This window comes from Vulpes lagopus, chromosome 5, assembly GCF_018345385.1.
Source record: "Vulpes lagopus strain Blue_001 chromosome 5, ASM1834538v1, whole genome shotgun sequence".
In the NCBI taxonomy this organism is placed as follows: domain Eukaryota; kingdom Metazoa; phylum Chordata; class Mammalia; order Carnivora; family Canidae; genus Vulpes; species Vulpes lagopus.
The window spans coordinates 39,230,180-39,258,116 of NC_054828.1; the positions used below are offsets into that span (position 1 = coordinate 39,230,180).

At 39.9% G+C, this 27,937-nt stretch overlaps 1 protein-coding gene and 1 long non-coding RNA gene across 5 annotated transcripts in view; one reads left to right on the top strand and one right to left on the bottom strand.

The window, feature by feature from the left end:
- Positions 1-7,977, top strand: part of ACYP2 (acylphosphatase 2) — a 209,442-nt gene extending 201,465 nt beyond the window's left edge. For all 4 annotated transcript variants that reach the window (XM_041755468.1, XM_041755469.1, XM_041755466.1 and 1 more), the window contains one exon: positions 7,537-7,977. In XM_041755468.1, the coding sequence (XP_041611402.1) occupies positions 7,537-7,581 (45 nt within the window). In that variant the 3' untranslated portion in view covers positions 7,582-7,977. The remainder of the gene's footprint in view (positions 1-7,536) is intronic.
- Positions 479-27,828, bottom strand: LOC121491067. The gene is made up of 3 exons (XR_005987832.1): positions 27,398-27,828; positions 2,336-2,409; positions 479-1,373 (listed from the first exon to the last, which is right to left on the bottom strand). It is a non-coding gene; the product is annotated as an uncharacterized LOC121491067 (long non-coding RNA).
- Positions 27,829-27,937: the final 109 nt, after the last annotated feature.

Consider the following 27,937-nt stretch of genomic DNA (forward strand, 5'->3'; position numbering starts at 1 on the left):
AGAGCAACTATGTTTACCTTTCAAAGTGTATAAAAAATGGGAGTGTTTGGTTTCATGTGAGATAAAATCAAAGTGTTAAAAGGTCATGCCCAGGGCTCCCTTTTGTGTGTGGACTATGGACGACCCTGGGAATGCCCCTTTTCTCATGCACCAAAGCCGTAAACCAGAAGAAGGTCGGCAGGTGACAAAGATGGGTTCACTCAGTATGTATCGTTTTTTATTGAGTGCCCATTGTCATCAGGCATCATGCTAGATGTTGGGGAGGCAGTAGTGAGTCACACTCCTCTGCCTTCTTAGAATTTGCATTCTAATGCGGAGGAGGCACATAGTGAACACATCAAGAATTACATAAACATAACAGTTGCAGAATGTAGTAATTCCCATGATGCACTCAATAGTTGGGGGCCAGGTCTTTTTAGATAGGGGCAATCAGGGAAGGGACTCTAGGAGGGTAAATCCCTGAGTGCATTTTAAAAGGCCACAGCTGGCCTCTTTGCTGGCTGCTGAGGCCATAAATGTGTAGCGTTTACTATACTTGATAGCTAAATATGTGCCATCTGCACGGAAGAATCAGAGTGCTGTGGAAACCCAAGGGGACCCGTAGTTGGTGCCTGCCTGAGTAGGAATGGAAAAACACAACACAGTTAATTTATTAAATGAATAGATTTTTTTTCTTGGTCATTTAACATTTATCAGCACTGTTTTTATTTCCTTTCAGACAAAGATGGCCTCAAGAATACTTAACATGCATGCAAGATCATGGTCTTTTGCCATTCTATACAAAAATTATCTTTACAACAATATATAATCCTCATCAAACATGTAAAGGATAGATCTATAATGAAATTTCTTCTTATATGATTACTCCTTTGTTAAGGACAACATGATTTTGGTAAAAGAATTAAACTTTACAGAAATTAGTTTCATTTTCAAAATCTCTACATACAGCGTTTAAAATAACTAGAGTGACGGGAGAACACGATCAAATAACATGACTCCTGTTAACAGAATTTTCCACTTTACATTTGTATCCTTCCATTTTTATTAGTTGAACCTTCTTACTGTTTTTTAAAGCCTATCAGTGGATCATATTCCTTAAATAAAAATACCTGAAAGATATATACACACAGACTGAGATTTACAGCAGAACTATTAGACTTCAGTGTTGCTCAGGCAAATATAATTCACTCATCCATCCAACCATCCATTCAGTATTTATTGAGTCTACTAACCTAATAGGTAAAATATGCTGAAGCCAGAGCCATGAATGCTGGCCCCCTGACTGAGTGAACACTTTTATGATTCTTTCTTTCTTGATGTACTAAGGCAATTCTCTCAAAGGCATTGAAGTCACCAAAATGTGGTTCCATAACCTACAATAAAGAATAATTTAAATTATTCAGTCAATGGATTAACAGAACAAATTCTGGAGAGCTACATAGGGTGGTTTACCTCGGAACCCCAAGAAAAGAAAACTATTCTAGTAAGAAACTTCAATAAGGCATCTGATGATAATGAAGATGTCACTAGTTCCCTATGTGCCGGTTGAAAACCATGAGGATTAAAAAGCATCTTGTTCAAAACAGCAAGAAAAATAGAATATATTTACATATTAATTTAGCAGGAAAGAGGACTTGAATTAAGTAAACTACAAAATTTTGATGAGGAACATAAAGACTTGAACAAAAGCAGGGAAGATTGTTACTCTTCCTGACAAGATTAAATGTTAGAATGCCAGTTCTGAATTATTTTAAGATTTTTTTTTAAAGGGGATTTGAAGGGATTGGGCAAAATTATGCTAAAATCTCGTAGACCTCGAGATAAACAAGGACAATTAGAAATAGAATTATTAAGTTAGGGGTTGGGGTAGTATAGGGGCTGCTGAGCATTAATAAATATCCTAAGGCTATAAGAATTAAGATAGTTTGGTCCTGGTTTACAGATTAACCAAAGGAATCAATGGAGTCAAATAGGTCCAGAAAAAGATTCAAACATAAACACAGATTTAGTCTATGATAATAGTTGTGCTGGGGAACATGTCTAAGCATTCAAAATTAAGACCTCTTTTTTGTATCATGCAATCACGTAATTCCAGATGGATTAAAGATTTAAATATAAAGGGTAAAGCCATACTTCCAGTTAAAGATGTCACATTGGGAACATATGCATTTAACTTCTGTTCCCACCTAAACTCCACTTGAGTAAAATAGATTTTTTTAAAAAGGTTTAAACACCCACTAGAACAAAGAACGGGAGAGAAAGCTATAAAACTTTGGAAAACAAGGCAACAAAACTTGGGAAATGAGAAAGCAGACGAGCTGGTGGTCACACTGACCTGAATGGTAAGCATCCGGTGGGGAAAGCAGAGACACGGCCCTTTTAACAGCGGAAATCCCCCAAGTCAAGCCCCTGGAAGTGGGCAGAAAGGTGGGGATTTAAAATTTGTTTAATAAGCTATTCTCTCCCTCCCTCACTCTGCAGAGCAGCTTCCCTGCCCAGCCAGGCGGAAGCCAGAGTTTCATGCTCTGGAGAGGGTCTTCTAGGCACAGCTGGAGGAAAAAAAAAAAAAAAAGACAAAAGCGCTGAAAACAAGGTATTCAGTGAAAGTTACACAGTGAATATTGAGGCCTTACCCTTCTTCCCAGAATACAGCCAAATGGATAGACTCTAGGCAGGACATTGGACAAGGCTTCCCTGGAGGAAATGGCCAATCCAAGAGAAGAGATAAAAAGATACCAAAATCGGAGACTCTGAAATGAGATGGCTTATTCACCTCCCTCTAGTAAACCGAAGACCACAGCTCTGCAGCTGGCTAAAGGGAAGTCCATTCCAGATTGGGGGACGGGGCGTCCTGCCTTCCATTGTTCACTCTAGGAAACATCTGATTGAACTGTTAACTCTGCCCCTGGGAAGGGATGTCTGTGTGGAGAAGCCTGTGGCCCCATTGGACCCACCATGCTTGTAGGAAGCACAGTGTGGTGCAGGCAGGTGTGTGTGCCACTCCTGGCCCTCGAGCCCCTCCAAGGGCTGTCCCTACTCCTCAACAATGAACTCCCATAGCAGTTATCAATACCCTTGTCACTCTGATTCCTCAACCCTACCTCATCTCCCTTCATTCTCAGTAAATTACCTTACCCCTTACTTTCCTAAGAAAAGGGAATCTATCATATGCCAGTCTCTCTTCATATCCAAGTTGCTCTCATTTTTTTTTTTTTTGGACCCTTTCTCTTCTGTACAGAGAAGAGGTGTTCTCTTTTCTAACCCTAATGAATCTACTTAGTGATCCTGTTTCCTCCATCCTACCCTGGGGTCTTGTCCCCTCAATGACCACTTCTTTGTCTTACATCTTCAGTTCATTCCTTCTTCCCACTTGTGAGGCTCTCTGCTGTAGGGCTGAGATATGCCACTCAGGCTCCCTTTCAGGACTGAAGGCCTCTTCTTCAGATGCCGGGACTACTGATCCTCAGCCTGCTTCTGGAGCTGCCTCAGAAGAAGGAAATCACCACACTAATTGTCTCACTTCCTTCTCTGGGCAGCTCTACAACCCCCCCGGCAGGAGCCAGTCATTAGAGTAAAGACCCAGCCCTCTCACTGTAAATTGGGACCACCCTGAAGGGTCTTCCCAGCTTCAGAGCTCCTCCTGAAGACCTGTCTGAGGTCTTCAATGAAACTACCTCTCACCCAACTTCTCCCTCAGTCCAATCCTGTCTACTTTCCTTGCCTCCCATAGTTCTTAACCTGAGAGCATCCCTACAAACTTATCTCCACCTCAGAGTCTGTATCCCAGGCTCCCCTCTCTATGACAGCTTGTCTGTAAGTCATGGATATTTACAAATTTGAGAAGTGGCTCCAAATTGCCCTTTTAAAAGGCTGTACAAATTTGCATTCCCATCAACAATCCAGAAAAGTGCCTCTTTTCCCACACCTTAACCATCACTATTAGATATTATCACATTTTCACATGTTTCCATAAGTAACAGATGGTGTCTCCTTCTTGCTTGATTGGTATTTTTAAAATTATGAGTAAGAGAATATTTTCTCATATTTATTGGCCATTTACATTTCTTTCCCTTTCATCTGTTTATTTTCTTTGCCCATTTTTCTATTGGATGGCTGTCTTTTACGTATTGATTTTTAAGTGTTCTTTATATAGTAAGAAAACTGCAAATAAGTTTTCCAGTTTGCTGTTTGCTTTGGCTTTGCTTAAAACATTTTTTGGCCATTCAAAAGTTTCATAGCTTTAATTAGTTAACATTTTTTTCCTCTACACTTCTTGGTTTTCTCTCATGTTTAAGGTGGCATTCTTTATTCTAAGATTTGGAAATTTCTCTAGTATTATTTTTAAAACTTAGCTTCAGTGCCACTGCTATCACAAAGATGTCCCCGAGTACCTTGTCCGGAAATTAACCCCATCCGGTTCCTTTCACTTTATGTTAAAGTCACATTGCATTTCACATTCTGAATTATAGTTATTTTTAACATTCTCCAAACTCTTCCATTAGCTTGTGAGTTACTGAGGGGGAAAAAAAAAAACACTTCATTTTAGATATCCATGTATGCACTCCAATATCAAGGATATGCCTTGCATACAGTGCTACTTAGATATTTATTGAATCAAAATGAATTAATTGGTACTGTTTGATTATGTGGTTCTTAACTAATACCTTCCTTGGACCAAAGAGGTGAAACTAGAGCACTTTAGCTAGCAGAACTCCTGGAACTGTCATCTCCAGACCCGAGCCACATATATAAAGAGCTGATTACAGGAGCAGCACACAAGTGAAGTCTTAGGGATTGCAAAGTGGCAGTTGACCAGAGCACTCCAAGGTAAGTAAGACAGGTCAGGCAAGATGGTTCCTAGCAACAGGGACCATCTTGGAGCCTTGGCACAAACTGGCCCTCCATCTGCTACAAACACACAGTGTGAACACAGCTGAATGCTCCTACCAGGGGCATCATTTCTCCTTGGCCATACTTATAGCTGATGAAGTTCTTAAATAACGTTGAAGACCAGCTTCAAGTAGGTAGCCAGGCTCTCCACCAGCTAAATACATTGAGTTATCATCCTAGGTGGGTTAGTCATTGCAACTCATAGGGCCATTAGTCCTGGTCTCAGATTCACCGTTTCCAACTGCTCTCTTCTCATTCTCTCTTGAGCTCAAATATAGCTTTCACTCCACAAAACTGTTCTTCTCAAGGTCATCAGTGACCAGTGTGTTGCCAAATGCAATGGTTAGTTCTCAGTCCTCACTTTACTTGAACCTTCCTGCTCGTGGAGGGCTTCATTGGACTCCTGGTCCAGGATGCCCTCCCAGCTTTTCTGGACACTTCTTTTCTTTCCTGGTTCTTTCTCTGCTTTCTGAGCTCTTAACTTTGGGATGCCCTAACCAAAGACACAGTCCTTGAAAATCTTCACTTTTCTATATTCATTCTCTTAGTGATGGCATCCAGTCTTATGACTTTCAGTACTGGCTACCTGCAGACAAATTCAAACTTCATCTTCTCCAGCCAGACTCAAAGATCCAACTGATCAACATCTCACATAGATGTCTACTAGATAGCTCAAAGTCAATATTCTAATTTTCCCTACACCCCTCATCTGCTCTTCTCATAGTCTCTCCACTTCAGTGAATCACAACCACCACCAAGTAGTTTTTCACCAGTAACTCTGGTGTCATCCTTTAGTTCTCTCTTTTCCTCACATCATTTCCAATCTGTCAGCAAATCTATTGACTGTACCTTCAAAACACATCCAGAATCTGACCATCTGTCACCACCATCACTGTTACCCTGTGCACATTACATAACTCTTCTGCTTTCTTTCCTTATCTGTAACTTGAGAGCATAGTCCAGGACTATAATGTACAGGGCTAATGTTTGGCTCAGGGTTGAGTGTCTATCTAAAGAACTTAATACAGGGATGCCTGGGTGCTCAGTGGTTGAGCATTTATTTTCGGCTCAGGGAGTGTTCCGTGCAGGGAGCCTGCTTCTCCCTCTGCCTAGGTTCTCTGCCTCCCTCTCTGTCTCTCATGAATAAAATCTTAAAAAAACAAAAAAACTTAATACAACGCTGAGCAAATGGTGCTCAGTACATTTTTGCTTTTATTATTTCCAGTCTCTGTCTCAGAGAAGATTTCAAAAAAATATATTAAAATTGAAGCCATTGGCTCCTTTTCATAATAACTGAAATGAAATTCATCAATATGTGCAACTTCAAGATTGAGTTGAAGAAAATAAGATGTGTTATTGGGCTTAGCTTCCAAAAGGGAGAAACATGGAAATTTCCCTTACCTAGTAAACTGTCACAAGAGCCAAAGAAAGGGAAAAATAGCACAATTCCAATTTGAGTCCTTGGAATTCTTGTCTAACCTGATGATGAGTAATTTTCAGCAAATCAGACTTTAGCCTACAAAACATTTTTAATTCAAGGTTATATGAGATTGTTACTTACGATATTACACAGTTGTGCATGGCACCAGCTTCGTAACTTGCAAGAACTTTGGGGATACCAGTGAACTTGTCGACTACTTCTACAACATCACTGGCATAACAACCATCACTTGTATAAAACTGATCTTATTGTTTACCCATTGTCCCACTTAATGTGTCATCTCAACTAATTATTAATAGGTAGATTCTGGAAGATCTTTAACAGTAATATCTGAAATGTCAACAATATTAAAATAAGCCTGAATTGTTTAGGAAGCATCTCAGAGAAGTATCCAAATGCATTAAATGAGACACACAAAGATTGCTAATAAAGAAAACCATGGAGATCCCTGGGTGGCTCAGAGGTTTAGCACCTGCCTTTGGGCCAGGGCGTGATCCTGGAGTCCCGGGATTGAGTCCCAGGTCGGGCTCCCTGCAGGGAGCCTGCTTCTCCCTCTGCCTGTGTCTCTGCCTCTCTCTCTCTCTATGTCTATCATGAATAAATAAATTTTTTTTTAAAAAAATCACACTACAGAAGCAGAAAAATAGTATCAGAGCATTTAACTTGTCCCTTTAAATATAGTCACTTTGATAATATATGTAGTAAGAAATGGCTTTTGTATAGATTAGATGAACATATTTTCTTATTTCATTTTAATGTTTGCAGAAAATCACTTTTATACATTTTTTCATTTTCTTTCAGTCTACACAAATATATATGTATATATACACCATCTACCATGTGCTGAGTATTGAGAAAAAAAATGGTGAATTGTTTTTATTACCACTTTGTATGCTTACAATCCTTTTATGTATAAGAGCTAGATTATAATGGCTTTGGATGTTTGGGAGGGAATAATATGAAGTCATCAGTTTACTGTGCTTAATTTGATACTAGCTTTTCTTTGTCCATATTTAATTATGTATTAAACTCTCTGGTACTCTGATACATGATGTATATATGATGTATACAACAACAAAAAATTTGTATTTCACATTAAATGCAAAAATTACTTAGTAAACCCCCATTGTGACCTAGAGTGGGATCGTTTCAGCTAGTCCATGTGTATGCTGTATGCTAAGTTTTATTTGTTTATTTTTTTGTAGGATGTCCTGGCTGAGCAAGGTTGGAAGTCCCAGTTCTCGCATTGACCGCACGAACTTTTCTAATGAAAAAACCATCTCTAAACTTGAATACTCGAATTTTAGTATCCGATACTAATAGAAGTAAAAATTTTAATGCTTACATTGCACAACAAACTCTATATATTCTTAAGTCTATGTACTAGAATATTAGTAGCAGAGTAAGTTAAAAAAGGAACTCTGTTCTGAAAGCTACAACACAGTATGTGTTACTAAAAATGTCTGACACTGAAATAGTTTTACTCAACTATGTTTTTAAAAAGTTAAAAACTTAACATTATAAATGTCATTACAAAACATTTAATATGAATATTTAAACTTGTGTCTCATGAAATCTTTGATGAATGTCCTAGCAAACATGTCATTTGGCTAGGCATAAAATAAAGGTCATAATTTAAAAATTAAGTATTGTTGTCTGAAATGAATTCTAAAACCTTCTGCATAATAATTTGTTATTTTAGTTGAGTAATTTGTTTAATATGAAGAACCAATAGATATAAATGCATGATGATCAATATAACCATAAAATAGTATCAATAAAGAGTTAATTTTTAAAATCCTGGTTGAGACACAATTCAGTATATAGTCTAATACTAGTTAATGCTTTCTATGAACCATATTTTTCTGTATAGGGAGGTGAGTGATGGAAGTGATAAGTGAACGATTTCAGTATAACAAGCAGCAAGATTTATGCCAACAACTATCTACAATGGATGTCCTATAAACCAGAAAAGGAACTGAGAGTCTAAATTATACTATCCCCTAACCTTAAGCTATCATTTGGGAATTTTCACATGTAAATAGTAATTAATTCATCAACAGAATAGTTTAAGGGGAATGTTCATTTCTACACCATAGAATTATACTATTGAAAAAGGAAGATCTTTAACTCCAAGTGCTGGGGAGTTTCAAATGTTATAGGTACATACATGCATATATCCTTCAATGATTTCCTAATTTTTATAGCAATGGAATCCTTCATTTAAACAAAGTATTACATGGAATACAAAAAGTAAGTAAAAAAGCACAACTGGGATGTTGGGAAATAGGCATGGAGATCCCGGGATCCCTACACAGCTGGTCTCACTTGTTCTCCTGCATCTTGTCTGCCTTGCACAATTGCACATCCCCTAGGAATACACATTAGAAAACCACCATTCTGGCTATGCAGCCAATCTCCATTGCTCCTTTCCATGGCATGGAGAATGACTTCAGGCCTTCCTCCTTCACCTACTGCAAGATTAGAATTGAGAAAAAGGAAATAAAATGGGGCTTACATTCCTTTGAAAGGTTAACTCTATGGATAACGGTAATGTTGATACCAAATATATGTAAGGCAACACAACATCAGCGAATGACAAATATTTTTTAAACTTTCCAAACATACTTAAAGGAATAAAGAACTTTCCTATTACTCTAATATCATCATCATGTAAATTATTATACATGTCAAATATTATATAGGAGACTATTGTGATACTCATTTGAATTTTGCTCTTATTTCCCTACTCTTTGTTGAAGGAAGATAGAAAAGCCTTTGTGTTCCCTAAGCTCAGGGAAGGCTTTGGTGCTAGTCTCCTGAAAACAACTTTTTTTTTCTGAAAACAACTTCTCTTCCAAGATCTTATTTTAAAGAGGGCATGATGCTATGAGTTGAGGACAAAGATAAACCCTAGGCCTTTAGCAGGTAAAAGAAAAGTAGAAGTGTTAAGAGCCAAGAGGAGGAGGAGATTATCCAAGATTTTGAAAAGGGACCAAAGGCTGTAGGTTTCCAAAGAAATGGAGACCTGCATCTTTTTCCCCCCCAGTGGTGCCTCTGTAGGATGGGTCCATTTGAAGAGGAAGCAGCTAGAGCATCCAGAGAAATGGGATCCCAGGCCCAGGGAGTCCCAGTACCAGGTGAAATTCCTGTCCCAAAAAGTGCTACAAAATATCCTGCTACAAGGGACGGTGGCTTGGACAGCAGTCCTGGTAACTGGAATTGACTAGAAATCAGGGAAGTCTTTCCTGAATCCTCTCCTTGCATGAGATCCTTTATGTGGTCCTTCAGGATGAGGATAGAAAACCCCAGGGAAGACTGAGAATTAACTTTCCACCTCTCAGGACTTGAAACAGGCTTGTTTTGATTTACAGAAAACAAAATAGACATTTCTTGCACACTCAAGTCTGAAACAAAATCTGTATCTCTTTACACATAAGAGAAAGGCTAAGTGATTTTAGAATAATACCATCTCCGAAGTGACACCAATATGTCACTTTTTATTACCTCGATATCCTCCTTATAAGAAAATCGTACTTTGCTGGTACAATCATCTCTCTTTTTTTTTTTTTTTTTTTTTTTGCTGGCACAATCTTCTAAATGCACTAAGTGAATCACATTAGTCAAGGTTGCTTAGTGATTAACACATAACTAATTCTGTTACTGGACGAAAAATGTTGTAAATCATGATTAAAAGTAGGTGTTCACGAATGGGTAGAAAGCAAGAGGGAAAAAAGGTAAAACAATTTTATTTTTTTTTAAGATTTATTTATTTATTCATGAGAGACACACAAAGAGAGAAAAGGAGACACAGGCAGAGGGAGACGCAGGCTCCATGCAGGGAGCCCGACATGGGACTTGATCCCAGGACTCCAGGATCACACCCTGGGCTGAAGGTGGCACTAAACTGCTGAGCCACCTGGGCTGCCCAGTAAAACAATTTTAAAAAGGGGTTCTTGAGACAAGGTGATACATCTTACCGGTAAACTTGATATGACAGTTGCCACCGTGAACTCATACAAAGGATTTTGAATGTACATATTTTAGATAATAAGCCTTGACAGGTTTAGTTTGTCAGATTAGACATTTTAAAAACCAAGGAAAAAAATTAAGCAAAAGCTGATTATCAACCAAGTGTCCTAACACCCCACATGCCCATATCCTCAGATTTGTGGGTATGATTTGTAGAAACATATTAAACACTATTTATTATAGTCATATAAAGATGCCTGTCTTTTAAAATGCTAGCTCAGGAACTAAAGCTCAGTACAATCTTCTTGGATGGAGGATATATGCTTAAGAGAGACTATAAGAACCCAGGTGGGGCCCTTAGAAGCAACTTGGGTCTGGGAGAGACATGAGATTTTCCCATTAGGAAGGGTAAAGGCTTCTGAGCTGGAGAAGAAACACAGAATGTGTCATTTGACCCTGGGAATCTCTAAACTCAGGGATTTACTCTGCAGCCTGAAGGATCCTTGTGCTTCAGGGTAGCAACTTTCTTCAACAAAGGGCAGGGAAGCACTGAAGGAAGACAACTTGGGTGGGTGGGGGAGTTGGGCAGGGGACACGGCCACACACACTAATCTGTGCTGGAAGCAGGGCACTATTTTTGACTAAATATTTTTAACTTTGTCTACTGAAGGCATTTTTGAGAAGCCCCACCTATCTCTAAGCTCATAATTAGAGACAACAGAATACCAAAATCAACTTCCAAAAATGAGCCTGTGTTTGGAAGGTATATAGTTCACAAATACATTTCATATGATAGCTCTCTCTGGCCTCCATTAATTTAAATATCAAAGAATGTCTACTATTTAGTTAAAGGGAAGAGATTTTTCTATTCAGAACTAATTTCAGGAGCTGCAAACAGGCAACTTTGTGCAGTAGAAAATAGGAATTCATTCTGGGCCCAACCCCATCCATTAATTAGCTGTAATGTCTAGATATATTTGCAAAGTCAAGAATTTCAACTACATTGAGACTTTTTGTGGGATTCCAGTAAGCCAGAGGCCTCCCAAAAGGTGGTGCCAGGAGAGGTAGAAAAGGGTGATGTGAAAGATGGACAGCTGAGGGTCCCAATATCTGCTCCAACCAGAGCAGCCCTGTGCGTAGAAAAGAGCCCTCTCCTTTTCTATGCATTAGGATTCTCCCTAAGACATCTAAGAAGAATCTTCTTCCAAGGAAACAAAAATAAACAACAAGATGACATGGAATTTAGTATCTGGGGTCTTCTTTTCTAAGTGACCCACCACATATGTTAACCTTAAATTCATTGTCAAGCCAGTGTGGCATGATACTCTACCTTTAGCCACTTTCACTGAAGTATGCATAATTTATGAAAAGTACTATTGGAAATAAATTCTTTTTTTCACAGTGGCCTCCATAAAGGTCCTTGGTAGCTAAAATATTTCTGAAATTGATTTCTGTTGTTTTTTGTTTCTATGTTATCAAACTGAAAAACATGCAAGAGGAACTACAAATATATAATTAGAGGCTTAATTAAAATGTATTTTATAGGGATCCCTGGGTGGCGCAGCGGTTTGGCGCCTGCCTTTGGCCCAGGGCGCGATCCTGGAGACCTGGGATCGAATCCCACGTCGGGCTCCCGGTGCATGGAGCCTGCTTCTCCCTCTGCCTGTGTCTCTGCCCCTCTCTCTCTCTCTCTCTCTGTGTGACTATCATAAATAAATGAAAATTTTAAAAAATGTATTTTATAAACATACCTTAGAGATCTTTAACTGGACATTTAGACTTACGTGTAAGAGGTCATTTTCCTTTTCTTCACTTATTCAAATTGTTTTGAATAAAAGCAAAGTCTGATAAAAATTTTAAACCTTAGAATTAAAAAGTCTAGTTACTGTGTGATCTCATTAGCAGGTTTTTCTCCAGAAGGTGGGCTTTCCCCCCTTAGAGACATGATTTATGCTCTGCTGCTAAAAGGTCTGTATACATTATTGGTTGTATGTCCAAGATACTTCTTTTATCCTCAAATTATGTTTTTCTTGTATTAGTCTTATATCCCATGGTGGCACAATGGACTCTGCAAGCAGCAGTGAATACAAGCCTCTGATCTGACAGCTGCTGCCCCCACCCCCTGCTTCTCATTTTTTACAAATACTAGCAATGCATAGGGAAAGAGAAGATTCCAAGAGATTAACTGTATTGGAAATAGAATTTCTGTTTCAAAACAAGTATTAAGAGCAAGGATTATAGTCAGTCATTTGGTCATTTTCAAGCATCAGGACAATTTCTAACTGAATTCAATGCACATTAATCTGGATTACCAACATGCTTCCAATGCTTCATCAAGAAACTGGCATAAACAGGTAGACACGATATACCACTGTTTTTGAGATGCAATATCTACAACACCCAGAACAAATGGACTAGAAATCCTACTTTTGGGGTACTATTTTTTAAGATAACAAAAGAATTATCAACCCTTCTGTTTTCTGATCCCAACTACCATTGTTTCTCCATGACCTGAGATAATCTAACTTCTCAACCATAGTCCACAGGAAAGAGAAGGATATAGGTAGTGGCACACTGGGTGGTCCCTTTACTTCCAGCATGGAACCGAGGCCAGGTAGCTTCTGATGTATTCATTTGCTAATGATTTCAACTTAATAATAAATTATTTTAAATATTCTTTCAAATGTGTATTTCATAATTTAAAAAATTTCAATCTCCTTGAAATCTCATAGCAAAACAACAAAATACTGGATCGGGAGAGATTGACCATTGTAGGGCTTTAGACTTGAGAGGGATACCCACCGTCTGTTGGCAAATACCAGTATATAGTCAAACTCTCTTTTTGTTTTTTTAAAGATCTTATTTATTTATTCATGAGAGAGACAGAGAGGCAGAGACACAGGCAGAGGGAGAAGCAGGCTCCTTGTGGGGAGCGTGATGTGGAACTTGATCTCAGAACCCCTGGATCACACCCTGAGCCAAAGGCAGACACTCAACCGCTGAGCCACCCAGATGCCCCCAAACTCTCATTAAAAGATAAACAGTAAACAAAATTACCCTTAAAATTTACCAAAAAAGCCGGGACGCCTGGGTGGCTCAGCAGTTTAGTGCCTGCCTTCAGCCCTGGGCCTGATCCATGGATGGAGCCTCCTTCTCCCTCTGCCTGTGTTTCTGCCTGCCTCTCTCTCTCTCTAATGAATAAATAAGTAAAATCTTTACAGAAAAAAAAAATTACCAAAAAAGCACCACAGCCAAGGTAAATGGAACATCGTCCTTTAGAGCCAGGCGAAGTACACACCTCAAAAAGTTATTTTAGGAAAAGAAATTTCAGGGAACATGTGCTTTCATCCTCGACAGCTTGTAATGAAAGTTGATCTTTGAGAGAAGAGCAGGGAGCTGCTGAGGGGGAGGGGGACAAGCGCAGAGTAAAATTAAATATATGGATTAAGGGAAATTGGCGGAGATGTAAAAATCATGTTCTGAAGAGTAGGCAATACACATACAGACACACACTGAGGCCGTGGACAGACTATAGGAGACCCAGAAGGGAACGGGAATTGCAATCCTTTCTAGAATTAGTAACTGGAAAATTTCATCAGTGACTAGAGCTGTGGTCACTAATCCCAGCTGATTATCAGAATTACCCAGAAAGCCTTTTAAACACACATACTACCAGGCCCCAACCCAGGCCTTTTCATTCAGAATCTTCCATGGCTTTTTTCCCTGAATCTGCCTGTTTAAAAATACCCGCAGGTGATTTTGACAACCAGGCAGGCTTTGGAAACACTGGTGTAGAGAATTAAATCTGAAAAGGTCATCAGGAAACAAAGAACAATGAAAAGAAAATGTGAGAGTGAAAAATGAGTGGGTTAGAGGAGAGAGAGCACCTACTTGACCCACTGGTAAATCAAAAGAAGTTTAGGGTTTAAAAAAAAAAGCCAGAAATAATTGAAACAAAGAAAAATCAGTTATGATAGAAGAAAACATTCTTGAGTTGAAGGAGCTAGCTACCAAGTATACAGTATAAGGTTATACTAGGGAGGACGTAAGTGTTGTTGTTGTTTTTTTTTTTTTTTAAGATTTATTTATTTATTCATGATAGAGAGAGAGACAGAGAGAGAAAGACAGAGGCAGAGACACAGGCAGAGGGAGAAGCAGGCTCCATGCCGGGAGCCCGATGTGGGACTCGATCCCAGGACTCCAGGATTGCGCCCTGGGCCAAAGGCAGGTGCTAAACCGCTGAGCCACCCAGGGATCCCCAAGGACTTAAGTTTTAAGCAAAATTAACTGTAAAGAGACCCAGACGTGAAGTCTGGCTAAAAAATTATTAAGACAAACCAGAGCCCTTGGCATTCACCTCCCAAAGAACCTAATTGCTGCCCAGCAACTGTTCGGGTTCTCTCATCCCCACCCTCCTAAACGATGATGTCATACTTAGTCCTTTCCATACCAGCTGTGGCTTTGCCTCCTGTTTCCATCAGAAGCTCCCACTGTTCCAGGTCCCACTACCCACACCGGTACCCAGGTACTTCCTCTACCTTCCAGCTGATTACTGTAGACAAACCATCTACCACCCCAGAAGGCAATGCCGGATCCCATACCCTCAAGGAAGCTGCTCTTGCAATTCTCACACCTCACCACCAATTTGTGTCTTCTACTGAATATTCAATCTTTGCCATCAGTCTACAGACATGCTATTATTTCTCCTGCTCTTGACCCCTCCCTCTGCCACCACATAGCTCTTCCTTTTACTCCTCCAAGAAAGTCGTCTATACTTGCTGTAATCCAGTCTCTCCATTCTGGAATCTGTTTCCAACATGCTTTTGCTCCTCTTCCCTTCTACCAGCACTCCTCTTATTATCCTGAATGATTTTGTTCATTGTTGTTAACTCCACTGCTCAATTCTCTAGTCTTCTCTTACTTAAGCCCATCAGCAGTTTTTTCCATTTGGCTTCCTGGACATCACACTTTTTTGATTTCCCTCTGACCTTGTTATTTACACCTTTTCAGTCTTCGTTGGCGATTTCTCTTCCTCTCTCTGACCTTGTACCATTCAATGGAGAACCCAAGAGTTTAGGAGATCTTTTCTTCTTAATCTGTACTCATTCCTTTGGCAATATTATCTAATCTCATAACTTTAAAGATTTTATTAATTTGACAGAGACACAGAGAGAAATAGAGCACAGAAGCAGAGGGAGCAGCAAAGGGAGAAGCAGGCTCCCCACCGAGCAGGGAGCCGCATGTGGGACCCTGAGATTATGACCTGAGCTGGAGACAGATGCTTAACCAACTGAGCCACCCAGGTGTCCCTCCAGTCTCATAACTTTAAATATCATGTGCACGTGGACAACTCTAAAATTTACATTTCCTTCTCGGGCTTATTCTGTTGATTTCGGGTTCATGGAACAGCCTACTCAACATTGCCAACTGAACTTCTTTTAGACATCTCAAATTTTCATATCCCAAATTGAGTTTCAAATTTACTTCTCCAACAGGCTCCCCACTTCACCCAGTGCTCCTATAGACGACTTCATCTCTGTTGTGGATGACAACACAACATTTTGAGATGCTCAAGGGCAAAGACTTAGAAAAAGACAGTCATCCTTGACTTTTCTCTTTCATTCCTCTGATATGTCTTCAAATGTCTTTAATTTGCTTAAAATAATCCAGTAGGAGGAAAGGAGGGGCAGAAAGTGACTAGAGGTATAGATGAAACAAGATTAAACATGAGCTGACAACTACGAAAGTAGTCACATCGGAGATCATTAGCCCATTCCTTACTTTTTCCTATATTTTCCATAATAAAAAGCTAAAAAAGGGATGCCTGGGTGGCTCAGCGCTTGAGCATCTGCCTCCAGCTCAGGGTGTGATCCCAGAGGTCCAGGATCGAGTCCCACATCAGGCTCCTGTGTGGAGCCTGCTTCCCCCTCTGCCTGTGTCTCTGCCTCTGTCTCTCATAAATAAATATTTTTTTAAAAAAGCTAAAAAATATATGTTCAAATCCAACCACATCTCACTAACTCCAGGGTGACACCCCTGATCCCAGTGCCCATGATTGCTCTAATAGCCTCCTATCTGAACTCCCCACTCCTGCCTTTGTCTCTCAACCTATGCTCAACATAGCATTGAGGGACACCATTAAAACAGAAGTTAGGTCATGTCACTCTTTGACTTAAAATCTTCTAATTCCAATCTATTTTACTTTAAGTAAAAGCCACAACTGTTACAATGTATTTCAAAGATATACAATCTGCCCCCCTCCTAGGTCTTTGGCCTCATCTCCTACTGCTCTTCCCCTTGCTCACCTGCTCCAGCCTCATGATCTTCTCACTATTCCTTGCCCGTTCCAGCCATCCTCTGCATCCCTTCCACTTACTATCTTCTCTGACTTAAATGCTCTTCTCCCAGACATCCACAGATATCACTCTGGGTCTTTGGGTAAATGTCACTTCGTTAACCAGCCCTTCCCTGAACATCTATTTAAATTGTCACTCATTCCCTAAACTTCCTATCTGTGTCTCTCTTTTTCCATGGTGCCTATCACCATCTAACTATTATTCCATATTTTATTTATTGTCTTTATCCCAATGTAAGCTAGCTTAGGGCAGGAATTTATCTAAGTTTGTACCCTGCCGTATCTGTAGCACCTAGAATAGCACATGGCCATAGTAAGTGCTCGAGAGTGTTTGTTGAATTAAACATAGAAAAAAAGGGCAGCCTGGGTGGCTCAGCGGTTTAGCGCCCCTTCAGCCCAGGGCCTGATCCTGGAGACCTGGGATCGAGTCCTGCGTCGGGCTCCCTGCATGGAGCCTGCTTCTCCCTCTGCCTCTCTCTCTCTCTCTCTCTCTGTCTCCCTCATGGATAAATAAATAAAATCTTAAAAAAAAAAAAAAAAGAAATATTCCCCCCAAGGCTTAAACTAAGATGACAGACGACTTTGTCTTCATGAAAATATATTTAAAAATGTTTTAAATTCCCCTATAAATACTTCTCCCATAATCTAACCATATATTGATTATGAGACACATAAAATAAGGTGACAAAAACTTCCACCATCATTCATGATATAATGACAACCTCCCATGGAAAACAACCAGAACACTGCACAAAATAAACAAAACAACTGTTTCTAGACATTGGACAACATGCCTTACAGAACAGTGATCTCCGAGGAAAGGGAAACAATTGAGGTGAGCCCTGTAGTTGCCATTATTTTCTGCCTAGAGGCAATTTCCAGACTGCAGGAGCAGGAAGAGGGAATACAAACCGTGCCTGGAGGCATTGCTGAAGAGGAGACCAAATGGGGCTTGGGAGGCCCAGCTACAAGGGGCTAGTGGCTACCGAATGAGACAGCACAGCTCTAGGTTGAATGAAGGAAAAATGGAAACAAATTCACAGAAGGTGAACAGTTGTTGTCTTTAGCAGGTCAAATTGCACGTTTTATCTGTGTTTACCAAAATTTTCTATAATGAGTATGTATTCTTTTATAATATGAAAAAAAAAACCCTACTGAAAACATGTACATCAAATTCCTAATCCCGAATTTGGAATTATATAAGTGGTGATTTCACTAGAAAATTTTTAGAACTAACAGTAGGGAAAGAAAGTTAGCACTTAATCCTTAAAAGCAGTGTTCAACTCTGGAGAGGGATTTCTATGCCAATAAAGAGTCGAGTAAATGGAAATCTCATTTGAATTTAACTGTTCAAGTTTTCATGTACAAGTAAAATGAATCGTTTTTTTACAACAGTATTTCCTCTGTTCTGTGATGGATCTAGATTGGATTATTTGTAAGACGTACAAGAAAGGCATTCTGTCTCAGAGACATAATGGATTACCCTGACAATATCAAAATCAGCGAGATTTTGAAAACTTCATTTGTCTAACTGTAAAACACAGTTAAAAGGGAAAGAGCTTTGTGTTTATGGTCGTGTAGAATTTAACAAATATTTTAATAAAGTAGAAAATACAATCAGTTTAATGGACTTAAATTGAGATGGATAAAAGATTTCATATTAGATTTTTAGAAAATTGAGGGAATATATTGTAAATTCTTTCAATCTGTCTGCAACCTCCTCACATTTCCTTCTTCACACCAATTTGCTTCAATTTAGCAACAATAAGACCTCTTAATGGGCCCCATTAGTGCCTAAAATACGCAGCCTGAATAATACATTTGAGACCTCAGCATTCTGGTATTTAGGCCTTAGCTTAACTCTGATTTTAAAAAGAATGCCCATGTTCCATTCATTTTATTGTTTTACCCATTGTTTGAAAACAGAGTGGAAAGAAAACACATTAGCTCTTCTCGAATGTCAGCAAACGTGGGTAAGTCTAAATGTGTAGAGCTGTCAATCCGTGGCACATCACAGGGCTTTAATTCAGCAGGATGAGGATGGTAAGTGGGCAACGGTGCCAGCCATGAGTTCAAACTCTTCACCGATACAAGTTTAAATTCTACCCAGCACAGCCTTTAGGACTAAAGGTTTGGCTACATTTAAAAAACTAACCACACCCAGGAACAAAACTTGAGTGTATTAAATGGTCTTCGTAGGACTAAATTTGAAAATATCACTGCGACATAGTACAGAACAGGTTATTTTAATGCCAATCATGTCTTTCCAAACCATAGAGTGCTTGGTCTTGGAAGTGCTGGCTGTCCCTGCGTAGCTCACAATTTTACCAAAAGTAAGACCTTCACAAACACCCATCTAGAGTAACATTCCAAAGTGATGAGCGAATGATGTGATGTTAGGATGGCCTGTATGGTGTTAATCCTAAAAAAATTAAGGCCCAATATTACATGCTGCTTTGACATTTGATGAAATCAGGAGGAGCTCAAATGGCCTAACTGCGAATTTGCTTTCCCAGCCTGCTCTTACGGAAGAGGACCTCTGGCCAAAAACCTTGCTTCCAAGGGACCAGATGCACTTTCTGCTTATCTCTGAGTATCAAGTTTTAGTTCCCTGCCAGCCTGCGAGACCATTCAAACAACCCAATCACATTCCCCAGTGGAAACCAGGGGTGACCTCATCCTCTTGACACTACAAAGCCTGCCTCCCCACAGCCTCTGGATGTTCATTCCATTTTTTTTTTAAGATTTTATTTATTCATTAGAGAGAGAGAGAGAGAGAGAGAGAGAGGCAGAGACACAGGCAGAGGGAGAAGCAGGCTCCATGCAGGGAGCCCGACGTGGGACTCGATCCTGGGTCTCCAGGATCACGCCCTGGGCTGAAGGCGGCGTCAAACTGCTGGGCCACCAGGGCTGCCCTCATTCGGTTCTTGATGGAACTCCCATGTGGCCCTGTAGGACATGGTGTCTATCTCTGTGGCTGTGAGCAAAAGTGACTAGTAAACCATTGACAGTGTCAGCTGTCCAGTGTTAGGTGTCATGTGTTCAACCATCCCCATAACTGTAGGGCAGGAATCTCTCCCTCATCAACAGGGTGAATAGGACAAGATTAGAATAGGCTACCTCTCTTAATCTGCAAAAGGTCCAGCTTTAGAAAAAGATGCTTACAGTGGCTGTCTAAAAAGTTTTTGTGAACTAGTTTGGACTGGATGGAGAATGACGTTAAGGCTTTGGTTTTGCACACGGCTTTGGACATATCTCTGGGAGTCTTTGCCAAAGAAGTATATAGACAAGAAATGATAGCCAAATAGTAAACAAAGTAGTGATTTCATTAACTGGACAAGGACCCAGTTCAACAATGGACTAAAATAGACTACAAATGAAAGCTAGATTACAGAAACTGATTTAGAGTGGGAGGTGAAAGCAAGCCCTCTTACTTCCCAAAGTGCTTTCCCTTGAGTTCTATTCTCTAAGTAGCTGCATGATCATGGATGTCTTCTCCATCAGCTCCCTCCAGCTGCAGGTAGAACAGATATTGAAATGGCCAGGCCAGCTGAGACAGACTCTGGTTTGTCCAAATCCTGGCGACAGGAAGTACACCATTCCTGAGCCATGACCTTTAATGCAATGATCCCACCCGTTGGTAAAAGTAAAGCAGAAATGAGGGTGGTTTATGGTAAAACACACTGTTTGGACCAGATGATCTAAACTGTGGAGCTGTGGTGGGACGCCTGGGTGGCTCAGCAGTTAAGTGTCTGCCTTCAGCCCAGGGCATGACCCTGGAGCCCTGGGATCGAGTCCCACATCGGGCTCCCTGCATGGAGCCTGTTTCTCCCTCTGCCTATGTTTCTGCCTCTGTGTATCTCATGAATAAATAAAATCTTTAAAACAAACAAAAAACCCCAAAACTGTGGAGCTGTGAGATCAGCAGAGCCAGTGTAAAGACAGAGATCCATGACTTGTGAGAGTGTCAAGTCCAAAGCCAAAAGAGTGCTGAAAAATACCCCCAGAATATGCAGTCTGATTTAAAAAATGCAACCTTTCTTGCATAAACACCAAGATTTCAGTACATTCCAGGAGTCCAATCTCTGGTATCTGTAATTCTCAGTGAAAAATTCCAGAAGCAGGGATAAACCAGTGGGCTGGCAAACAAAGAATGGGGACTACATAAAACTTACTGGATATTTTTGCCATTTATTCAGGAAATAATTACTGAGAATCTGTCAGATGCCAAGCACTGTACATGGGGTTTGGTGCAAAGAGAGGAATATGATGAGACAATCTCAACTTTTAAGATATTTATTTTTTTAATAGTGATGCTGACAGATGGTAAGTAGCTGAGCCAAACATGTGCCAGACAGTACATATGGGTCATCCCATTTTAGCCTCACAAAAACACTATGAGGAAGACAGGGACAATAATTATTACCACTTTTTGATGAGGAAATTAAGGTTCAGAAAGGTAAAACTTGCTCAAAGTCATGTCATTAAGAAGTGGTCCCAACTTTAGGGCACAGTTTGTGACCGTTATGCTATATTCCTGCAAATACTGAATGAAAAAAGAATATTAAATATAAGAAGTAGAATTTCAGTTCTATTCAGTTCAGAAGAAAAGATCATAATGGATGGTGCAGCTGGGTGGTTCAGTCAATTAAGTATATGACTCTTGATTTTGGCTCAGATCATGATCTCAGGGTTGTGAGACTGAGCCCCAGTCAGGTTGACCTTGGAGCCTACTTAAGATTCTCTCTCTCTCTCCCTCTGCCCTTCACCACCTCTCCCTGCCCCCCCCCTTCTCTGAAATCAACAATAACAACAAAAACCATAATGGATCCAAGTTAAAAAGTATAAAAAATTTCCTTAGAGAAGGTAAAAAGTTTAAAGAGAGTAATTCTAAGGGAAAAAACACAACACCTGCATATATGAATAGAAAATGATTTTAGAAAATAGTAACTTCAGAATATAACCCCATGAAGTATGGCCAACATGAAATTATATAGCTTCTATATATTTTATGTACATCAAACCTTCATTAGTGAAATAACATGATTAAAATCATTGTATTTTCCCATTTGCGAGGTTTCTTTTCTGATCCATTCTAATCAAAGTATATTCCAGTCAAAGCAAAAGTCTAATTGCTTGGTCCTATCTTCTACTCAATTCAGACCCGTCTTCAGAGAGAGAAATAGGAGTTTGGAGCACATTATCTTATGGATGAGCTTCTCACTCCAATGGGCTTAACACAGATGAAATACAGCTTAAAATGAGAACTCAACAAGTGAGCAGAAGCTAAAATGTAAACAAAAAAGCAAAAGCAGATTCAAGTTTTGCAGGACAATCTGCTACCAAAGTGCATTTGGATGCAAACTGTACTGAACATTTGAGGAGCTGCATTTTCCCTTGCAAGGAAGAACCTAACCTAACCCGAGAAAGTGAGGTTAGGACACTACAAGGCCCAACCAATGTATTCAATGAAGGGTGGTTTAACAAAGTCTTTTGGTGTGCAACTGCTCCCTTAGCCTTGCCAGGGCAGATAGGGTAGATGTTCGCATCCCAGTGTATGGACAAAGGCACAGAAGCTCAGAGAGGTCAGATGTGCCCTCTTGGTTTTTATCAGGGGAGCTCATTATGGCCTCTGAGGCTTCCATGCGGTCTCCCCATGCTGACTAGCCATCATAAAGTAAGGACTATGGTGTTTCCCTCTCTCTCCTCTGCATGGCAAAAAAACTGCAGAAATACTAGCTTTCTTTCTAATGCTGCCTCCCTTCTCTTAAAATATAGGAAAATCCTATAAGATTTCTTTTTCCTGAATCTTTCAACCCATTATTAAAGCGTTAAAGCAATGTTGGCAGAGAAAGTCAAAAAAAAAAAAAAAAAAAAAGGAAATTTAAATCAGGAAGTTTACTCCTGGCTTACCGTAAGATGATTTTAAAAAAAGAAAATAAGTTTCCAAACTCTTGAAAAGCTTATAAACACTGAAATAATTATAACTTGAAGCATATAATACCATTATAATTTACATAAGGGAAAAGGAATAGGTCAGAATAATAATTTAAAGGAAATGACCTGTGAAATGTTGATTTGCCATGTCAGATTGAAAAGCTGGGCCTAGGAGGTATTTGAATAAACTACCCCTTATTAATTAAAAGTGTTGCATTTTTCTATTTAAAGCCTCACATGTGATTTTTTTTTTTTTTTTAGGTATATATTCCAACTTTTAGGTCAAAACCTTCATTTTTCTTTCAATGGAAGCTTACCTCCTAACTTTCCACTTGTACTAAAGAAGAAAAAAAAAAGAAGAAAAACATTTTAACATAGGTCTACCCATCCATATAAAAATATTTACCATCACTGACCAGCTTATCGCCACAATCTGTCACTGTGGCACAGGAGCTCTGGTGACCGGCGATTGTGTGCTACTCTTTCTGTTTTACCAACCATGGCACCTCAACATCAGCTCTAACTACACGTTTGCGATAATGCACTGGGTACGGTGACATTTTACAAGTAGACAGTGCAAACTTTCACTTTTCACATACCCCATCCCCCCATCCCTGATAGTTATTATGTTCTCCTCCCCTATCAGAGCCTTCCTGTTTTGAAGGCTCCTACTCCTGAGACACTGGCTGGGTTTACTCTTTCTAGTTATTTTTACCTATTCTCACACCATAGTGACATTAGGAAGACCCTATTTTGAATTTTATGTTCCATTTTTATTGTCATGATTTCAATAAGAGTTAGAGAAACATTAGGTAAAGGCAATGAGGTATAAAAGAGAGAGACTGATCTAAAAACAAATCCTAGCTATACCACTTTCCAGCTGGGAGAGCATCCACCGTGGGTAAGGCTAGGGCAGGGTGGTGGGAAATGATTCTTTTTAGGTGCCTACTTTGTGTAAGGTGCCTTACACTTGCCTTATATTTATTCCAATAACCCTACAAGGTAAGTTCCCTTACCCCTACTCTTTTGGGGTATTATTCATTTATTTTTAAAAGAAATTTAAATATATAAATTTAAATTTAATAGTCCAAATAAATTAAATAAATTTAATAGTCCAAATCTAAAGCTCAAAGAATTTAAAGCACTTACCTAGAGTCATAGAGATTTAAAAACATAGCTAGGACTTAAATTCAGCTCTAACCCTGAATTTCAATAAACATTAGTTCTCCTCTCCTAGGGCAAGTACAATTTATATCATCAAAGAGATGAAAGGTAGATCTTATTGGGCAGAAGCGGAAGACCTTAAGTTGCTTAGTTTACAAGGTAGTTTTAATTACAATTTTTTAAATTCAGAGATTCTCTAAGGAGTTGTTGAACAATTATTACCTATGGCCGTTAAAAAGACTGAAAAGCTCAAAGTAGCACAATGTATTTTGTAGGATATAGGAAGAATTTTTCTGGATCAATTTCATTTGATAGGACCTGTTGTTTACAAGGTACTGAGAACTTTAAATGAATCAACTACGAATTTCACAGTCCAGCGAGAATAGGCCAGAAAATACACGATGCAGAATATGTGTTGGATTCCTCAATAATTAGATGTAGAAATGACTTCCAAGGAAGATGATCACATCTCTGGAATTCTTCATAAAGAACAAGGAAAGCAGCCCAAGAAAGAAGCTAGAAGATAGAAAACCATCAAAACTAGACAGCTTAGACTAGGGATTCCTAACTTTGTGAGCATGGTAACCACCTCAACCATATGTCATTTTGCATTCCTTTCTCAAGAAGTAACATGTCCATAGCTATTCATTCAACAAATCTTTACCTTGTGATCATGCTACTGAGGACATCGGCCATCACTCTAGCACCAACATGTCCTTTTACTACAGGCTCCCTAGGACCAGCTCTTCACTCATCCTTTCGTTATACAGTTTCTATGTAAGATATCATAGGTGGATTATTTCAAAATAAACCTGTAGTCATGAAATTATAGAGAGGACTAGAACACTCCAAATTCATAAAATATAGATTTCTTCCTTCAACGAAGTGGATTTCCAAACACATGATTTCCAACAATGATCTTGGAGTAACCCGGGCTGTCTGTAATTGCTTTAGTTATTTCAAGACTTCATTAAGTTTCTAAGATTTTAAATGTATACATCGCCTGAATATAAACATATTCATGCATATATCCAGGATCACTTAGAGTGTTTTATGTGATTTAATCTAGAGACTTCTACCATTTAAGAGATGTAACACCTCCTACTTATTTTATAATCTCTCTTTCTTAAAAGTACAATTAACTTAGACCAGAGGAAAACTCGGGGTCTATTCCTATATGTAATTCATTTGAACCTATTCATTTTCAAAGATAGGCAAACCTAGCACTAACATTTCTCATTCCTATTGCCCTCGAATTAATGTGTATTTTAGTTTGATAAAATTCTTAGTTTAAGGGGTACCTGGGTGGCTCAGTTATTTATGTGTCGACTCTTGATTTCAGCTCAGGTCATGATCTCAGGGTCGTGGGATAGAGTCCTGTGTTAGGGCTCCCTCTCCTTCTGCTCCTCCCTTCCTCCCTCCTTCTCTCTCTCAAATAAAATCTTTTAAAAAATTCTTAGTCTAAGGCAATGAAATAAAGACAATGTAAAAAAGAATGTAATGCATATACTTGGTGAATTATCTACCCTACTAATTATAAAAGTAGGAAGAATACTAAGAGCCAACTTTTAATGAGTGCTTACTATGTGCCAGGATAAATTCTCTGTATTTTCTCATTTAACCATCACAGTACATACAAATGAGGCAAACAAACTATCTTTTAAAAAAATAAAAGTAGAGACAGCTTTGGTTTGATGCCATACTCTTGAGTTCCTCACCGGTATCATATTACTGAAGAAAGAACTGAGAGGAAGCTGGACTCTCCTATGAGGTTATACAACTGTACCTTCATTATTTTTGGCATCTTCCTATGGCTTGAAAAAAGTGTTGACGATTTTCTGCATCTATAACATTTTGGATGAGCAATTTCTATCCTATTGTGTTTCCTCACATATGGTGTTCTAGCTCAAATAGCACTGGTATTTTTAACTTGCACAATATTAGTAAGCCACTTTGAATTATTCTTCCCTGACAAGAATCCAAACTACCTAACATAAATGAGAAAACTACATGTATTATTGAGGCTAGTGTGTTCACGGATTTTCAAACATAAATTTCCCAGTAAAATCACTGTATTTTACAGCTGGAAGGGATCATAAAGATTAGATAATTACTTTTTTTTTTTTTTTTTTACAAGTAAGAATCTACAGCAGATAAGTTCAAGTGTCTCCTAGGTCAGAGTAGCTAGTTAGCAGTAGAAAAAACTAACATCCCAGTGCTTTTTCTACATTAAAAAGTGAGTATAAGATCCACATTATTTTGCAGTGCCCTGCTGAGGATGTACCAATCATAATTGGCATTTTTAAATAATTGGCTCATTTTTACAATACTGTATTATCCTTAGTACTGAAATTTGACCCTTGTGACTATCAGTTACAAACTATTATTATGTTTCATTGTTCACAAATTTTTCCAGTATATATGTCTTTTATTCCTAACCAGATTGTGACTTCTCTGTGGTAGGCATAATTATTTTAATGTTTCTTACATCCTTCAATAAATCTATGTATGAACTGTTTAACAATTGGAAAGAGATTGACATAAATATATTTAATTTTAGACTTCTACTAAATGACTCAAAATCAAACAACTGTCATTTTGTATGGATGCAGGTGTTTATTGTTTTGAAAGGGACAAAGCTCAGAAATGCCTCATTTCTTCACAGATAGCCGTTGGGATTGTCCGTGAAGGTGAGAGCTTTTAGGAGCTTGAAGAGATTGGTGAAGGATGGAATATTAGAGGGAACAATGAGTTGACTGAGTCCTAAAGACATGTGGTAGCATACTCACATCAAATTGCTCAAACCAAACCTGAGCTAATAATGATGAAAGACTGATCAGAAGTGTGGCCCTACTATGCCCGTATTAAAAATTATCCACACCAGGCAGCCTGGGCGGCTCAGCGGTTTGGCACCTGCCTTCAACCCAGGGCCTGATCCTGGAGACCCAGGATCGAGTCCCAGATCAGGCTCCCTGCATGGAGCCTGCTTCTCCCCTCTGCCTGCGTATCTCCCTCCTTCCCTCTGTGTTTCTCATGAATAAATAAATCTTAAAAAAAAAAATATCCACACCTGAGAACGGCCTTAAGAATATTTTCATTTTGTGGACAAAGAAATTGAGGCTCAGAGATACTGGATCATTTGTCCAACTGAAGCAGCTCCTAAATGGTAGAACCAGGATTCAAACACTGACTGCCCCCAAGGCCAACGCTCCCAGAGTGTGATGACTAGGACAAAACCGGGTAAGCAGGTGGTGGTGGACAAGCTGCAGAGAAATGCCTGGCTCCCAAGCAGGAGCTCAATGGGTTTTCAACCCACTCCCTATTGATTTGCCCATCGAATCCTCACTCCCCATGCACACATGTATTTACACATGCCCCATTCTTTTTACCAACTTAGGTGTGTGGGTACCTACATACTAAACTTCTATTCATATATTCCTCTGCCTCATAGGAAGGACTTAAGCTCACATATGTGCAAGGAGTGCAGGGCCCACACTGGGCTCTGCTAAATACGTGCCCCTTAATACCGGCTCTAGGTCACAAAACCTACGCACTTGCATAGGTTGGTTATACAGCAGAACTCCACTCAATAAGGATTTTTTCCCCCCATTATTCAGGCAAATAAATTCAAGAGTTACCACGACTGATGCCAAAGACATTTGGCTCTGGTAGTGGAAATTGGGAAGCAATGGCTGAAATGAGGTAAGACAATCCGGGGCCAGAAGGTGGACGCAGAGTCACCAGCCGCTTCTCCCAGGAACCTGCTCTCTTTGGGTCCGCGCGGCCCCCCCCCCCCGCCGGCCCCCACCCCCCCGCCCCCGCCCGCGAGCCCCGTTAGGCTGGAGCAGATGCACACACGGCGGGGAGCTCGCTGGCAGGAGAGGAGCGTTCCCTCCCTCGCTGTTTTAACGCCCGCTGCCGGGCTGGGGAAGGAGCATGGGCCCGAGCCCGTGGAGGGCAGCGACAGCCAAGCTGTTCTAGCAAAGCCTGGTCAGGCCAGCGGCAGCGCCCCCTGACTTGCGCGGTTCTCCAGCGGCGTCAACACGATCCCCTCCCGCCCGCGCGCACGCTCGGAGCCAGCTCCCGCCGACGTGGGCGCGCCGCGGGGGGCTCCGGGGCCCCAAGGCCACCGCGGACCCTCCTAAGGGCTCCGCCCGGCCCGACCGGAAAGGCCCAGC